Source organism: Procambarus clarkii, chromosome 75, assembly GCF_040958095.1.
Source record: "Procambarus clarkii isolate CNS0578487 chromosome 75, FALCON_Pclarkii_2.0, whole genome shotgun sequence".
NCBI classification, from domain to species: domain Eukaryota; kingdom Metazoa; phylum Arthropoda; class Malacostraca; order Decapoda; family Cambaridae; genus Procambarus; species Procambarus clarkii.
The window spans coordinates 15,643,335-15,661,186 of NC_091224.1; the positions used below are offsets into that span (position 1 = coordinate 15,643,335).

A 17,852-nucleotide genomic window follows, 5' to 3' on the forward strand; every position below is an offset into this window, starting at 1 on the left:
GGAGTCGTCGTCAGTCCCTGAGGACTGGCTCAACGCTGTTGTCCTCCCTGTTTGGAAACCAGGGTCTCTCGGGTCTTCCCTATTTAGACGCCCTATTGCTCTCACGAGTTGTGTCTGCAAGCTCTTTGAACGTATGGTTAACGTTCGTCTGATGTGGTTCTTATAGCACTATCATCTCCTTTCCCCTTCTCAATTTGGTCTTCGCAAATGCTGCAGTACAACATATGTTCTGGTGAACTTGGAGGTCTATATTCGTACTGCTTTTGCTGCGAAGACCTCCGTTGTTGCCGTCCTTTATCATCTGGAAAAGGGTTACGACACTACCTGGCGGTATCATATTCTGTCCCAACTTCATTCTTTTGGCCTTTGAATGTCCCCCTCTTCCTCCAAAGTTTCCTCTCTCGTCATTCCTTTCGAGTGAGGCTCGGTACCACTCTCTCTGCCCCTTTTCGACAATATGAGGGTGTGCCCAAGGTAGTGTTCTGAGCAATACTCTTTTTCTTGTTGCTCTCAATGGTCTTCTTTGCTCCCTTCCTTCTGGCGTCTTCTCCGCACTCTATGTAGACGATCTTACCCTTTGCTGTCGGGGTGATGATTCGCCTCTCCTTCAATGGCGGCTTCAACTTGCGATTGATGCCGTGTTGTCTTGGGCCACCGATCATGGCTTCAAGTTCTCTGCATCTAAGACATGTGCTATGACTTTTACTCAGAAGCGAGTCATTTTTCGTCCCTCTTTGTCTCTTTATGGACATCCCCTTGTGTGGATTCCGCTAAGCTTCTGGGGTTAATCTTTGACACTCGTTTGTCTTGGCCAGCCCATATTTTTTACCTCCGTGCTCAATGCTCTAAGGCCCTCTCCCTCCTTAGGGTTTTGTCCCATACTTCTTGGGGGGCGGATAGGTGTACGCCCCTCTCTCTACATTTCTCACTCGTCCTGTCTAAACTCGATTATGGTTGCCCTGCTTAGTCATCTGCTTCTCCTTCTACTCTTCGCCGTCTTGATGCTTTGCACCATACTGGGTTGCGCCTCAGCTCTGGTGCCTTTCGTTTGACGCCCTCCCTCAGCTTGTATGTTGCAACCCGTTCTCGCAAATTTAATAAGTCAATATTGACTTATTAAATATGTGCATAGGTGACATACTTAACATAATAGATACCCTTAAAAAGATTCATAGAAAACACCGACCTTACCTAACCTACTTAGTATGTTAAGATAGGCATCTTATTGCTTCGTAATTACAATTATTACCTAACCTATAATAGGTATAGGTTAAGTAATAATTGTAATTACGAAGCAATAAGATGCTTATCTTAAGATACTAACAAGGTTAGGTAAGGTTGGTGTTTTCTATGAATCTTTTTAAGGGTATCTATTATGTTTAGTATATCACCTATGCACGTAGTTAATAAGTCAATATTGACTTTACGAATTTGCGAGAACGGGTTGATGTTGACACTGGTTTCCTATCTCTCCAGGACCGCCGTGATCGCTACTGTCTTCGCTATCTGGCGTGATCCTTGCAACATCCTTCCAATTGCCTCTGTCGTGCTTTGACTTTTACCCCTCCTGTAGTTCCTGTTCCTCTTCACCACCTCCCTCTTTCTGTCCTGCTTTCTCACTTACAGGTCTCTCTTTCCATTCGTCTTTCTCGTATTTCTCCTCGTATTGTTCCTTTCTTGCCCCTGTGGAGGGTCCCCCTTCCGAAGTCTTGTACGTCCTTGACTCGCATTACTAAAGCTTTTACTCCTCCTACAGTTCTGAAACACTTTTCTTGAGCACTTTTCTTCACACTCCCACTTCGTTTCCATCTTCACCGATGGGTCTAAGTCCGCGGACGGTGTGGGCTACTCCGTTGTTTTTCCTGACCGCACTTATATATGTCGCCTTCCTTCGGAGACTAGCATCTTCACACCGGAGCTTTATGCTATTCTCCATGCTCTCCGTCTCCTGCTTTCTAGTTGTCAATCCTCCTTTGTGACTGTCGTTGACTCTTGTAGTGCCCTCATGGCTCTCGGGTTCTTTAATCCTGTTCATCCTGTTGTCGTCGAGATTCAACATTGGCTGTTTCTTATCTCTAGTAAATTTAAATCCGTGGAGTTTTGCTGGGTTCCAAGCCATGTTGGTGTTTCTTTAAATGAGCACGCAGATGCTGCCATTAGGGAGGCTATTCGCTCTTGTCCCATTTCCCGTAAAGGTATTCCTTTTTCTGACTTTTATCCGGTTATTCATTCCTCTATCCTTGCCCGTTGGCAGGGTTGTTGGTAACAAACTGCGGACTCTTAAGCATTGTGTGTCCCCGTGGCCTTCCTCCTACCACCGTAACCGGCGGTGGGAAACGGCTCTAGCGCGGTTGCGTCTTGACCATACTCGCTTAACTCACGGTCACTTAATGGAGCGCCGCTCAGCTCCTTGTTGTCCAAATTGCATTGTCCCTCTTACCGTCGTGCACATCCTTGTTGAATGTCCTGACTTCCAGGACGGGCGTGTGTCTTGCTTTCCAACCGCCCCTCACGGTCACTTGTCCCTCGATAGAATTCTTGGTGAATCGGATACTTTTGATATCGTTCGCCTTATACGTTTCTGTTCTCGTATTGGCATCCTTGGTGATATTTAGCGCCCTCTGATTATTCCGCCCATTTGATGGTGCTACATAGCCATCCCGGTTTGGTGCTTTCTTTTTTATAATTACTTACTTACAACCACCATATCAAGAGACCCACCAGCACACCAAGAGACCCAACAACACGTCAAGAGACCCAGCAGCACATCAAGAGAACCACCAGCACATCATGAGATCCACCAACACATCAAAAGACCCACCAGCATATCAAGAGACCCACCAGTATATTAAGAGACCCACCAGCACATCAAGAGACCCCCCTGCATATCAAGAGACCCACCAGCACACCATGAGATCCACCAGCACATCACGAGACCCTCCAGCACATCAAGAGACCCTCGCCAGCACATCAAGAGTGTCATCAGCACAACAAGAGACCCACCAGTAAGAGACCCACCAGTAAGAGACCCACCTGCACATCAAGAGACCCACCAGCACATCAAGAGACCCACTAGAACTTACAGAGACCCACCAGAACTTACAGAGACCCACAAGCATAACAAGAGACCCACCGGCACATCAAGAGACCCACCAGTATATTAAGAGACCCACTAGAGACATCAAGAGACCCACTAGCATCAAGAGACCCACCAGTACATCGAGGGACCCACCAACACATCAAAAGACTCGCCAGCACATCAAGAGACCCACCAGTACATCAAGAGACACACCAGCACATCATGAGACCCAGCAGCACATCAAGAGACTCGCCAGCACATCAAGAGACCCACCAGCATATTAAGAGACCCACCAGCACCTCTAGAGATCCACCAGCCCACAAGAGACCCACCAGCACATCTAGAGATCCACCAGCCCACAAGAGACCCACCAGCACATCTAGAGATCCACCAGCCCACAAGAGACCCACCAGCATATCAAGAGATCCACCAGCACATCAAGAGACCCACCAGCACCTCAAGATATCCACCAGCACATCAAGAGACCCACCAGCACATCGAGATACCCACCAGCACATCAAAGGACCCACCAGCACATCAATAGATTCACCTTTATTTCATGAAACCCACCTTTAGATCATCACCTGAAGTTCAAGAGACCCACCTGAAGGTCAGGAGACTCACATAAGAATCACGACACCTACATGCAGGTCAAGAGTCCAACCTACTGACCAAGCAACCCGTCCTCTTAAAAATAACGTCGCTCTTCGCTCGTATACATGCTATGGCCAAAAATGCACGTAATTTCAAATGAAATCGGGTCACGGAAGTGATGTACTGTCCCGTTTTCTGTTTGAGTCCTCCGGCTTACTCGGTAATGTGAGGAGAGGAAACTTTCAAATAGCGTTTTTCATGACCTTTTCAAACTTTAAGAGAATTGCCTGCCCTCCTAACCTACCAGAGGACCCTCAACTTACTGTTTTGGAAAACAAAAATCCCAAATTTATTAAATTTACTTTTCATTTTTAAATTACGTCCATTTTCGGCCAAACGGGCAAACAGCTTAATTTAGACGTAATTTGTAAGAGGACAGGTTTCCCTGTCACACCTGCAGGTCACGAGTCCCACCTACTGATCAAGAGTCATACCTGCAGGTCAAGAGTCAGACCTGCAGGCCAAGAGACCGATTTGCAAGTAATGAGACCAGGATGCCATTTAGATCTCGTACACTCTAGGTGTACGATGCTCACCTGGAGTGCGTCGGTCCAGAGGACAGCCTTCATGCCGCCAAGAGTGGTATAGAAGATGCAGACGAAGCAGATGAGGCTGACGGAGACGTAAACGTCGAGTCCTGTGACCTGAGCGAGGGCGAGTGCTGGAGCGTAGACCACAATGGCCATGTACAGCGTCATCTGGGCCCGAGCGGTAAAACAAGTGTATGTTAGTTACTTGGTTTTAATTGGTTATTATTTGTCAGAGATAATGCTATACCAATGGGACCTTCTGATCAAGGCAAGTAATTTACTCTGACACTACAATGACAGCTTCCTAACACACGCTCTCCCTCACTACACACCTGGATGATAAACACCAAGGAGCCCAGCCACCGCACTGATCTATGGAACCGCTTCTCAAGGTATTCGTAGGCGGAGGTTACCTGCCGGTGAAAGTCAGTATTACATATGCCAAATTTGTTCAGGGGATTGTCGGCCACAATTTGTATAAAGTAAGTTCGTAATTTAAATATATTGAATAAGAATAAAAATTCACTTCAGCTGATAAATAAATCCTTCTGAACCATTAGTGTACAAACATATGTAAAATATTTATCATAGAGTGGAGAATCTTAACCAGAAGTAAAAAAGGGGGACTCTAATATGGAAGTCAAATGAGGCTAGCACATTGACCCCATGGTACACAGAGTATTACGCTCACCCCATGGTACACAGAGTATTACGCTCACCCCATGGTACACAGAGTATTACGCTCACCCCATGGTACACAGAGTATTACGCTCACCCCATGGTACACAGAGTATTACGCTCACCCCATGGTACACAGAGTATTACGCTCACCCCATGGTACACAGAGTATTACGCTCACCCCATGGTACACAGAGTATTACGCTCACCCCATGGTACACAGAGTATTACGCTCACCCCATGGTACACAGAGTATTACGCTCACCCCATGGTACACAGAGTATTACGCTCACCCCATGGTACACAGAGTATTACGCTCACCCCATGGTACACAGAGTATTACGCTCACCCCATGGTACACAGAGTATTACGCTCACCCCATGGTACACAGAGTATTACGGAGAAACTATCACCACCACATTACCGCATACTCTCACCACAACACCGTCACCCCCAACGTCTCGTAAGACCAGACTCACGCTGCTCCTGATGAGCTGTCAATATAGAACCATAACACTCCAGCTTCACATATTGTTGCCACCTAGCCGTTTTTCCTATCACATCCATTGTAGTCCTCTCACTATTACATTTCCTCATGCAGGCGATGAGTCACAATAACGTGGCTGAAGTATGTTGACCAGACCACACACTAGAAATTGAAGGGACGACGACGTTTCGGTCCGTCCTGGACCATTCTCAAGTCGATCGACTTGAGAATGGTCCAGGACGGACCGAAACGTCGTCGTCCCTTCAATTTCTAGTGTGTGGTCTGGTCAACACATTTCCTCACTCATTGCTTATGTCTGCCCAATTCTTTACGGTATTCATCTCCCTCTTCTACCATAAAACTCCACTGTCTTCTTCCATCCATAACGTGACCAAACAATCTCAGTTCACTCACCACAATCCAACTCGTCTATTTTTTAATTTCACATCTTTCATTGCCATCAGTTCCCTCTTATATATATATAGTCCTTCAACAGAAAACATGCCTCTCAGTCTGTCCACATCTACTGATCTAATTATTGATTTTTCTAGCTTGGGCTCGAATTGAACTATTCGAGCCCAAGTCTATTCGAACTGTCGCTATTCTTCCCTGACTCTCTCCAATCTCAGCCTCGCTAGCATGAACTACACTTTGTCACTCACACATTCCAAGTCTCCAATATTAAGCCCTTCTTACACTTTTCTATTTACTCCAATTACACACAGTTTCATATCTGTCTTCACCATCGTAGCCTTACTCTTTAGTCAACATTCACCATAAGCAATTTCCTCTCACACATGGCTATACAATAATAAGCCGGTATACATAAATATCTCTTATGTTCTTCTTAAAGAATTGCATGATCTGAATACAAATTATACGTACTCCAAGTACTTCCATCATCCACAAGGTTTACATCTTTCTCTAATACTGTTACCGTCGCCACTCACATAGCTCAGACATGTAAGAATGATCAACATAAGGTACACCACACAACCCTGAAATACACCTACAATAACACTAACCTAGTCACACATTACACCATTCACACAAACATATACGCTGCTACTTACATGAACATTATACACTTAACAGAACTCAGCCAACTCATACACACACACAGTACTCTCTTGTGTCATTCATTATTAACTTTGCCATATGGTTTTTCCAAGTCATTGAGAGCCATGACCTCACAATATTTCTCACCTGCCTTCTCCACAAGTTGCCTTAAAGCCTTACCTGAACAGCGCAGCCTCCTGCAGCACGGAACCCATCTTCACTATCACTGAACACTCTCTTGTACTTTGTGTTATTTCCTGTACTCTCCCAATCACCATCCTGCCCTCCACCCAGCCCACTACACCCACCACACTAATGCGGCACACGCAAGTGCAATATTTATGTCAGCACAATGGAACGTGTGTTGAATATGAGCGAGGTATAATCGGTTCACTGCTCCTCAACCCCCGCCTCATGTACAGGTTAATGCTCTAAAGTCTTAAGCATGATATACTATGTGGCCCACCTTTATTTACCCTCGTCATAACTGTTGCATTTTCCGTCATATTTTCAATTATTACAATCACAATGATAATTAGGGTGAGAGCATTATATAAGGAAAGTGAGGTATACCTGGAGCTTGTAGAAGACAGGGAAGTAGAGGTAGGCGGCAGCAGGCATGACCAGCATGTAGGAGAATATAATAAGCCAGTAGATGAACCCGAACTGGTAAACCTCCGACGGCGTCCCCAGCAGCGTGATGGCCGACATGAAACTATCAAAAGGGAGAACATTTGTTACTGTTATATCACACAAACAGAGAACTTTTTCCTCATCTTTTATTCAAAACTTCCTCCAGCATCTTTAATTGTAAGTTTATTGTTAGTCATTATTCAGTAAAAAAAACAGCAAGTAACTTTTCTGTGCTTTTATTCATCAAGTTAATGTGTTGACCGGTGAATCAAGTTCATCGTTGAATCAAAATCGATAACTTAGGAGACGAGTCACAGTAACGTGACAGAAGGTATCATGACCGAATCCCACATCAGAAAGTGAAGAAATGACGTTTCGTCACGACAGAAACGTCATCTCTTCAATTTATGATGAGTGGTTAGGATATCGATAACGTTGAGTCAACATCGCTAACGTTAATTCAACGTTGCTAATTTTCATTAAATATTATTTGCGCGTGGTTTGTCCACTGGGAGAGTGAACAGGGAGGGAGGAGGAGAGAGAATGGAGCTATGGAAAGAGAGAGAAATGGAGGGAGGGAGAGAGGCAGTAAGAATGGGAGGGAGGCTGAGAGAGCGGGATGGAGGGAGAGAGGGAATTATCAGGGGAAAGCGCCAAGCCCCTATGACTATATAACACTCTGAAGGTATCAGGATAAGGATTTGTGATGGGACGTGTGGAAAGAAATGGTGTTCAACCACTTGAACGGTCGGGGATTGAACGCCGACCTGCATGAAAGCGAGACAGTCGCTCTACTCTCCAGCCCAAGTAGTTGGACAGAGAGGGATGGAGGGAGAAAACACAGGGAAGGAGAAAATAGGATGATGAAGTGAGGCAGAAGAAATGGGAAGAGAAAGAGAGAGAGAGAGAGAGAGAGAGAGAGAGAGAGAGAGAGAGAGAGAGAGAGAGAGAGAGAGAGAGAGAGAGAGAGAGAGAGAGAGAGAGAGAGAGAGAGAGAGAGAGAGAGTGAGAGAGTGAGAGAGAGAGTGTGTGTGTATGTGTGTGTGTGTGTGTGTGTGTGTGTGTGTGTGTGTGTGTGTGTGTGTGTGTGTGTGTGTGTGTGTGTGTGTGTGTGTGTGTGTGTGTGTGTGTGTGTGTGTGTGTGTGTGTGTGTGTGTGTGTGCTCACCTATTTGTGCTTGCAGAATCGAGCATTGACTCTTGGATCCCGCCTTTCCAGCTATCGGTTGTTTACAGCAATGACTCCTGTCCCATTTCCCTATCATACCTAATTTTAAAAGTATTAATAGTATTTGTTTCCACAACCTGTTCCCCAAGTGCATTCCATTTTTCCACTACTCTCACGCTGAAAGAAAACTTCCTAACATCTCTGTGACTCATCTGAGTTTCCAGTTTCCACCCATGTCCCCTCGTTCTGTTATTATTACGTGTGAACATTTCATCTATTTCCACTTTGTCAATGCCCCTGAGTATTTTATATGTCCCTATCATATCTCCTCTCTCCCTTCTTTTCTCTAGTGTCGTAAGGTTCAGTTCCTTCAGAAGCTCTTCATATCCCATCCCTCGCAACTCTGGGACAAGCCTCGTCGCAAACCTCTGAACCTTCTCCAGTTTCCTTATGTGTTTCTTCAGGTGGGGGCTCCATGATGGCGCGGCATACTCTAAGACGGGTCTCACGTAGGCAGTGTAAAGTGCCCTAAAAGCCTCCTCATTTAGGTTTTTGAATGAAGTTCTAATTTTCGCCAGTGTAGAGTACGCTGCTGTCGTTATCCTATTTTCATCCACTCCCAGGTCTCTTTCTCGAATCGTTACAGGAAAGCAGTTCCCCTTCATTGTGTACTGTCCCTTTGGTCTCCTATCACCTGATCCCATTTCCATAACTTTACATTTACTGGTGTTAAACTCCAGTAGCCATTTCCCTGACCATCTCTGCAACCTGTTTAAGTCCTCTTGGAGGATCCTACAATCCTCGTCTGTCACAACTCTTCTCATTAATTTTGCGTCATCCGCAAACATTGACATGTATGATTCCACTCCTGTAAACATATCATTTACGTAAATTAGAAAGAGGATTGGTCCCAGCACCGATATATATATATATATATATATGTATATACACGACATATATATATGTCGTACCTAGTAGCCAGAACGCACTTCTCAGCCTACTATGCAAGGCCCGATTTGCCTAATAAGCCAAGTTTTCATGAATTAATTGTTTTTCGACTACCTAACCTACCTAACCAAACCTAACCTAACTTTTTCGGCTACCTACCCTAACCTAACCTATAAAGATAGGTTAGGTTAGGTTAGGTAGGGTTGGTTAGGTTCGGTCATATATCTACGTTAATTTTATCTCCAATAACAAAAAATTGACCTCATACATAATGAAATGGGTAGCTTTATCATTTCATAAGAAAAAAAATAGAGAAAATATATTAATTCAGGAAAACTTGGCTTATTAGGCAAATCGGGCCTTGCATAGTAGGCATAGAAGTGAGTTCTGGCTACAAGGTACGACATATATATATATATATATATATATATATATATATATATATATATATATATATATATATATATATATATATATATCTAATGCGTTATGCGTGGTTTCCTCCGAGGCTATGGGTCCCCCTTCTTCCAGCTAGAGGTGGTACTCCCTTCCTATATTATATATATATATATATATATATATATATATATAGAAGGGGTACCACCTCTGGTGCAAATGTAGGGACCCATAGCCTCGGAGAAGAAAATAAAGAGTACTCAGAGAAGACCTTGTGGATCCTCACTGAACACTTTGATATTTTCTTCTCCTACCACCCCTATTCTTTTGTTAAGTGTGTATATTTATCTAACTTTATTTGAAAATGTCATTACACAAAAAAAGTTACAATATTGATTACATACAGGGTACAAGGCTGCTTGTCACAAGTTGAATAGCTCCTCCAGCTCCTCAGATGGCGGGCAGGAACCATGGATGCAGTGAGCATTTCCTCTCTGGATTGCCACACTAAGGCGCTGAAAAAGAAAACTGGCAGCTCTGGGGTCTCTTGTTGTTTCGATTAGCTTAGACCCCAACTCCTTTAAAAAGCTAGCAGCACTTTTACCCCAGGCACCAAGTGTCTCTGAGGCAATGGGGACAAAATTGTAGTGGTGCTCAAGGTCTCTGTATTTCAACCCGTTCTCGCAAATTAAATAAGTCAATATTGACTTATTAAATATGTGCATAGGTGACATACTTAACATAATAGTTTCCCTTGAAAAGCTTCATAGAAAACACCGACCTTACCTAACCTACTTAGTATGTTAAGATAAGCATCTTATTGCTTCGTAATTACAATTATTACCTAACCTATAATAGGTATAGGTTAAGTAATAATTGTAATTACGAAGCAATAAGATGCTTATCTTAAGATACTAACAAGGTTAGGTAAGGTCGGTGTTTTCTATGAATCTTTTTAAGGGTATCTATTATGTTTAGTATATCACCTATGCACGTAGTTAATAAGTCAATATTGACTTTACGAATTTGCGAGAACGGGTTGCTGTATTTACGTGACTTGGCCGCTTCCCGGTGATTGGCAGCTCCTCCTGCTTGTGTAGCACTGAAGTCAACATAGGTACTGGCCAAAGTTGAAACGCAAGTGTAGTCCCACACCAACTGTCTACCATTCTTCCAGGGGTTCACCGTAATTCCGTCTGGGCGACCGACAGGCTCATCAGAGTTGCGGGACATTAGGTAACGGGGCTCTCTCTCTGCAGGACAACCGGCTGTGGTAAGGCTCCTCTTAATAATGTCATTAACCTCGCCGTGTCTTGCATGCCATCCTCCCGTCCTTTGGCAAAGAAGGCCATGCCGTCCGTATCTGTCGGTCTCTGCCTCGCCGCAAATACACCTGTATTCGGTGTGGACTGGGGCAGCTAGGCGGAGAGCCACGGCAATTCGGAGGGCCTGCGGTGTGAGACGGGTGCCGGTTGCTGACATTGGAGTTGCTAATAGGAATATATAATATATATAATATATATATATATATAATATATATATATATATATATATATATATATATATATATATATATATATATATATATATATATATATATATATATATATATATATATATATATATATATATGTCGTACCTAGTAGCCAGAACGCACTTTTCAGCCTACTATGCAAGGCCCGATTTGCCTAATAAGCCAAGTTTTCCTGAATTAATATATTTTCTCTATTTTTTTTCTTATGAAATGATAAAGCTACCCATTTGATTATGTATGAGGTCAATTTTTTTTTATTGGAGTTAAAATTAACGTAGATATATGACCGAACCTAACCAACCCTACCTAACCTAACCTAACCTATCTTTATAGGTTAGGTTAGGTTAGGTTGCCGAAAAAGTTAGGTTAGGTTAGGTTAGGTAGGTTAGGTAGATGAAAAACAATTAATTCATGAAAACTTGGCTTATTAGGCAAATCGGGCCTTGCATAGTAGGCTGAGAAGTGCGTTCTGGCTACTAGGTACGACATATATATATATATATATATATATATATATATATATATATATATATATATATATATATATATATATATATATATATATGTCGTACCTAGTAGCCAGAACGCACTTCTCAGCCGACTATGCAAGGCCCAATTTGCCTAATAAGCCAAGTTTTCATGAATTAATTGTTTTTCGACTACCTAACCTACCTAACCTAACCTAACCTAACTTTTTCTGCTACCTAACCTAACCTAGCCTATAAAGATAGGTTAGGTTAGGTTAGGTAGGGTTGGTTAGGTTCGGTCAAATATCTACGTTAATTTTAACTCCAATAAAAAAAAATTGACCTCATACATAATGAAATGGGTAGCTTTATCATTTCATAAGAAAAAAATTAGAGAAAATATATTACTTCAGGAAAACTTGGCTTATTAGGCAAATCGGGCCTTGCATAGTAGGCTGAGAAGTGCGTTCTGGCTACTAGGTACGACATATATATATATATATATATATATATATATATGTCGCACCTATTAGCCAGAATGCACTTCTCGGCCTACTATGCAAGGCCCGATTTGCCTAATAAGCCAAGTTTTCCTGAATTAATATATTTTCTCTAATTTTTTTTCAAATGAAATGATAAATCTACCCATTTCATTATGTATGAGGTCAATTTTTTTTATTGGAGTTAAAATTAACGTAGATATATGACCGAACCTAACCAACCCTACCTAACCTAACCTAACCTATCTTTATAGGTTAGGTTAGGTAAGGTAGCCTAAAAAGTTAGGTTAGGTTAGGTTAGGTAGGTTAGGTAGTCGAAAAACAATTAATTCATGAAAACTTTGCTTATTAGGCAAATTGGGCCTTGCATAGTTGGCTGAGAAGTGCGTTCTGGCTACTAGGTACGACATATATATATATATATATATATATATATATATATATATATATATATATATATATATATATATATATATATATATATATATATATATATATATATATATATGGGAGAGCAATGTATTGACCTGGTTTACGACTTTTCTCTTACACAGCATGTGGCAGAGTGTAAGACCACACTTTTACCACACATGTGGTAAAAGCATTCTTGATCTTGTGCTAATTTCAGAAGATGACATAATTAAACAAATTCAGGTAGGGGAAAAGCTCACCCTCTCGTGTGATCTCTATATTTTAAGATGGATTACAAGTAAAGAAGCCTATTAAATGTTCAGGATGATGAATTTCTCGACTACCCTCGAGGAGACTTATCAAGAAATGAGAGAGGAACTGCAAAACATCTCCTGGGCGAAGCTGATAGGTGTTCAGGGCATGGAAGCATCATGGGGAGATTCCAAGACCATCAATTAACTGGTTCAAAAAATATGTTCCAATAACGAGTAAGAAAAGAAAGGGAACTAGATAGATAACACAGGTAGTGAAATGAATATTAATAATTAAGCAAACGATCTGGAGAATGTTTAAATCGGCGATGAGCATCATTGATTATTAGGTATATAAAAAAGAACACTAACCTAGGCCAGCCAGGAAATCAGATAAGTTAAATGAAACTACGAACAAAAACTTGCCAAAAACATAAATAAAGATCCAAAACCGTTCTGTGCCTATATAAGAGGTAAAACTAAAACAAAGAACTCAGTTGGACCCTTAAAAGATGAGACTAACCAAGTTTTAATGGATGATAAATGGGCAGGAAACACTTTGATTGAATACTCTACATCAATGTAAAGTACTGAAAACTCGAAAAATTAAATGACATCCAATCACCTACACAAATATTTGAAGGAAATGAAAAGAATGAATGAAGGGATATACTCATAATATGCGACATAATGAGAAAGAACATTGACAAACTAAAAGACTCAAAAGCTCCAAGTGTAGAGGTAATCAATCTAAAGTCACAAAAGAACTAGCAGAGGAACTATGCCTACTGCTTTCCAGAAAATATGCCTACCGCTTTGAAACGGCTTTCCAGAAAATCGCTGGACTAAGGGATAATTTCCCTAGATTGAAAATATGCAAATATTACGCCTATTTTTAAGAAAGACCGAAAGAGCTCAGCAAAAACTACTATCCGATCAGCTTGACATCACACATCTGCATCCTTTTGGAGAGAACCCTAAGAGAGAGAATCATTCATCATCACACCGAACAATCTTATGAAATCGACTAAACATGGCTTTGTTAATCCGGCCTTACAAACCTGCTTTCATTTTTTGAAACGGTAACCAGCTGGCTTCCGTTGAATGCAGTTTACATGGATTTTCTAAAGCCTTGCTAAGGTACTACATGAAAAAACTAGCAAAAAATTACAGGTACATGGAATAAATGGTAGAATACTAGAATGGTAAAACTACGGTTAAAACAAAGAAAACAATAGGCAAAGAATAAAAAAGAAAGTGGTCGTGCTATGTGGGAAAGGAATCTGACTGGCAAAATGTGGCGAGTGGGGTAACACAGGGGTTCATTTTGGGGCCTATAATATTTGTCATTAAAGAAGTAGGAAATGTTACAACAAACAACATCATCAAATTTTCAGATGACACTAAGATTTATGGCAAAGTGGGAAAAGAAAATTATTTTGAAGCCTTACAAAGCGATTCCATTAATCTCCGCGAAAGTCAGAAGACTGGCAAATGCTTTTTAATATCGAAATATGCAAGACTTTGCATGTGAGAAAGCCCACGTCAAAAATAGCAAACTAATAACATTACTTTTCAGCAGATTGACGAAGAAAAGGACCTGGGAGCTAAAATCCTCCATTCACTGAAAGTTGCACAGCAAGTGGAAGAAACGGTAAAAAAAAGCTAACCAAATCCTAGTGGTAATCGTGCATGATTGACTTTAAGAATACTAAAGTAGTGATGCAACTGCATCAATCTGTGGTGCTTCAATCACTTTGATTATTGAATCGAAGCATGGAAACCTGATCTTCAGAAGGACATAGCTGCTCCGGAGAAAGTACAACACCAGGAAACAAAAATAATTCTGAACTAAATCAGCTCCCATACCAGGAACGGTTAAAGGCCTCAGGGCTAACAACACTGCAAACCAGGCATGACAGGGTGGATCTCATCGAAACATTTAAAATACTGAACAATTTGGAGGCAATTTCTTCCAAAGGTCAGATGTAACACGAATAAGGTTCAACGGTTTCAAGCTCAACAAGCCACAATGTAGGACTTAAAACAGGAAACACTTTTTCACCCACGGGGTTATAAACCAATGGAACGGCCTACCCGCTATGTTCGTAAATGCTAAAACATTGTTAAATTTTTAAAATCCAGCTGGAAAAAATCATCAGGGCAAATGGGGGGACCTTTGACAAGCCACCGGCTTCCTCTCCTCGTCGAGGCCACTAGGGTGTTAATGGTCCTCAGGTAGATTCAGGTATTTCAGGTAAATTTATTTGATGCCAGACTTGTAGCTGTACCGAGACCCTATTAAGGTTATTTAAAGAGGACAAGACCCTTGACAGTAGATAGGCACAGATCAACAGGCTGAGTTAAGTACAGAGACACAAGGAATGTCGAACTGGACTGTCTTATTGCTCAAGCATTGTTCGTCATTCTCCTCTATCCAGTAAGCAGGGATCTAGCCCTGCTTACTATCTACCAGAGGTCTTGATAGTTTCAACATCTATCCTTTATATCAGTGTATAAGAAAAAATTTACCTATGATCAAATTAACGTCCCTGAAAATGTTGTTCCAATATGCGTGAAATATGATTCGTAAACAATATCTCTAACAACTTAAACAATTTGAGAGACCGTGTTGTCTGTTGAGTTTGGGTCAGTGAGGAACTGACATGAATGAGGACCATGAGGAGACATGGCGAAAAGGAAAGGAGCAGTGAACTTTGATAACTCCAAAGGATCAGTTTGAAGTTATATTCAATAGCCCATATGGAATCATGCGTGTCAATTTTGGTGCCATGCGTTAGCCATGAAGCGTAACCATGTGTGAAAATTTTGGTGCTATTTTTGTGAAAAATATGGCTCATGGTAGCGTAAAAAAAAAGTAAGTCGATGTGCATTGTATATTTACCTAGCAATGAGAGACATGGCCACGGGAAAGGTGGTCATAGACTTGCCAGCCATGAGGAACTCCTTGGTGTCCTGCTTCTTGCTGAAACATCCATAGAAAATACCGATGACGGCCGATAGCGCCAGCATGAGGCCGAACACCAAGTAGTCGATCCATGTGAAACGATCGACGAGTTCTGTGACGCTAACTGTCATCTTGCGAGTGGTGATAAAGATGAGCTGCTGAAATACATTTCTTAGCATTAAGTCAAACGTTTTGGAAAAAGTGAAGGAATTACTCAGGCAACTCTCTATTGGTGAGAGTTTCATCTATGCCTCTAGGAAGTGACTTTGCTAAGACACAGAACTACAAGCTGTGTACAAACCCCTGCTAGTTAGGTAACATCAAATTATCTACAACTGAGAATGTAAATACATTTTACATTTTATAAATTTTAAACATAAAATTCCTATACGTTTCTTGAAGTAAAACATTTCATTATAAAACGTGGAAAAGAAATGTTTAAGACAGAGTGAGTGTGTACCTTCAAGGCTCTTCAAGGGTAATCTATAGACCCTGTGAAGACAAAATGTTCCCTTCCACGAAGGGTTGTTGTCTCCACCATTAACCTGACATTCTCACCAAACTGAGCTCTTGTCTATATATATGACTAGCTTTATGTAATTATTGCATTTAATAAAGTGCACTGGAAAAAATTACCTGTGCAAAAGTTCTTGTGTACTATTGTTCTTTTTTTACACATTGACGGTCCACTATTTAAAAACAGCAAAAGTACTTCGTATCAAACACTTTCATATAATTATCAACAGTAAGCTTACATCCAGAGACCTCCTACCGTCTACGAGACCAATGAAAAAAAAATGACACCATCTACCACCGCTGCCACGCAGTGAGAATAAAGGACTGCGTTACACGGTCGTCCTCGACCGGTTAATCATCTCTCTTCTCGTCGCACTCAAATTTAATACATATAATTTGATTTGCCTATTTGTATATATTTTCCCTCTTCATCAGAGGATGCTAAGTTGCACCTTAGCAAAATGAATCATGCCCATTGAAAAAATTATATGAACTTTTGATACTTATTTTTTGGAATTTATTTTTCACTGACAAATAATCATTAAAATATGGACGTGATTCATTTGAGAATCGTTGTTCTAACTCTTTGGGTTATATTATATAAAACGTATCTAAAAGAATGTCTGTCCAAAGTTGATGGCCAGTCGTTAGCCTCACCCAATTTTTGTGGGTAATGGTCTGGGGTATGGGACAGACACAGTATGGTTGGAGAAGGTCTAAGTTAGATGTTTAACCCTTCAATTGAACATCGCTTCAAGTGACGGGGTTGCTAATTATACTCAGAATGCACATCCCATCAGGTGACGGGGTTGCTAATTATTCTCAGACTGCACATCCCATCAGGTGAAGTATTAGGGCACATGGTGCGGGGGCTGATATGAGCCCCGGGTACGCGGGGCTCATATCAGCTATCCCAGGCCTCCAGTAAACAGATGCTATTAACAAACAAAACAAATCATGGACACCCTTCCAGGGAGGTGAAGGCCTCATTACTAGTAAGCAACAAGGTTAATGCATGCACCTTGAGCTAACAGCACCGCTGTTCAGCTTATGTTTACAGCATCATAAAAAAGTTACGAAATATAAGTAACTGCAATTATTTTGCGGTGATAGTATTATAAAACATCCTGACTATAATAAAGACCATACACAGTGTTCAGATATCAGGGAACATAATGAAAAGATGTTCAATGCGAGACGCAGACAACCACAGCACACTGTCCATGTTTGGTGCAGCTACTCATCGCGAATTCTCCTTCAGAAAATAAACGTTATGCAAAATTATTCATATTCAGAATTTACTGGCCAGGATACTGATAATTATAACAACATTGTGCCTAGAGTAGTGACACGTGTGTCATATTGGAGGCCACCATGAGTCAGGCGGCGGCGAGTCAGGCGGCGGTCAGCCAGACGCCGGCGAGTCAGGCGGCGTCGTGTCAGGCGGGGGCGAGTCAGGCGGCGTCGAGTCAGGTGGGGGCGAGTCAGGCGGCGTCGAATCAGGCGACGTCGAGTCAGGCGGCGGTAAGTCAGGCGGCGTCGAGTCAGGCGACGTCGAGTCAGGCGGCGGTAAG

General features: G+C 41.8%; 1 protein-coding gene across 1 annotated transcript in view; it reads right to left on the reverse strand.

Moving 5' to 3' along the window:
* LOC123771803 (sodium-coupled monocarboxylate transporter 2) overlaps window positions 1-15,914 on the reverse strand; it is a 211,933-nt gene extending 196,019 nt beyond the window's left edge. Inside the window, exons 1-4 of the mRNA XM_045764531.2 lie at window positions 15,700-15,914; window positions 7,061-7,202; window positions 4,596-4,676; window positions 4,270-4,431 (exon numbers count right to left, since the gene is read on the reverse strand). Coding sequence (XP_045620487.2) covers window positions 4,270-4,431; window positions 4,596-4,676; window positions 7,061-7,202; window positions 15,700-15,893 — 579 coding nt within the window. The 5' untranslated portion in view covers window positions 15,894-15,914. The remainder of the gene's footprint in view (window positions 1-4,269; window positions 4,432-4,595; window positions 4,677-7,060; window positions 7,203-15,699) is intronic.
* Between the last annotated feature and the right edge of the window lie 1,938 nt (window positions 15,915-17,852).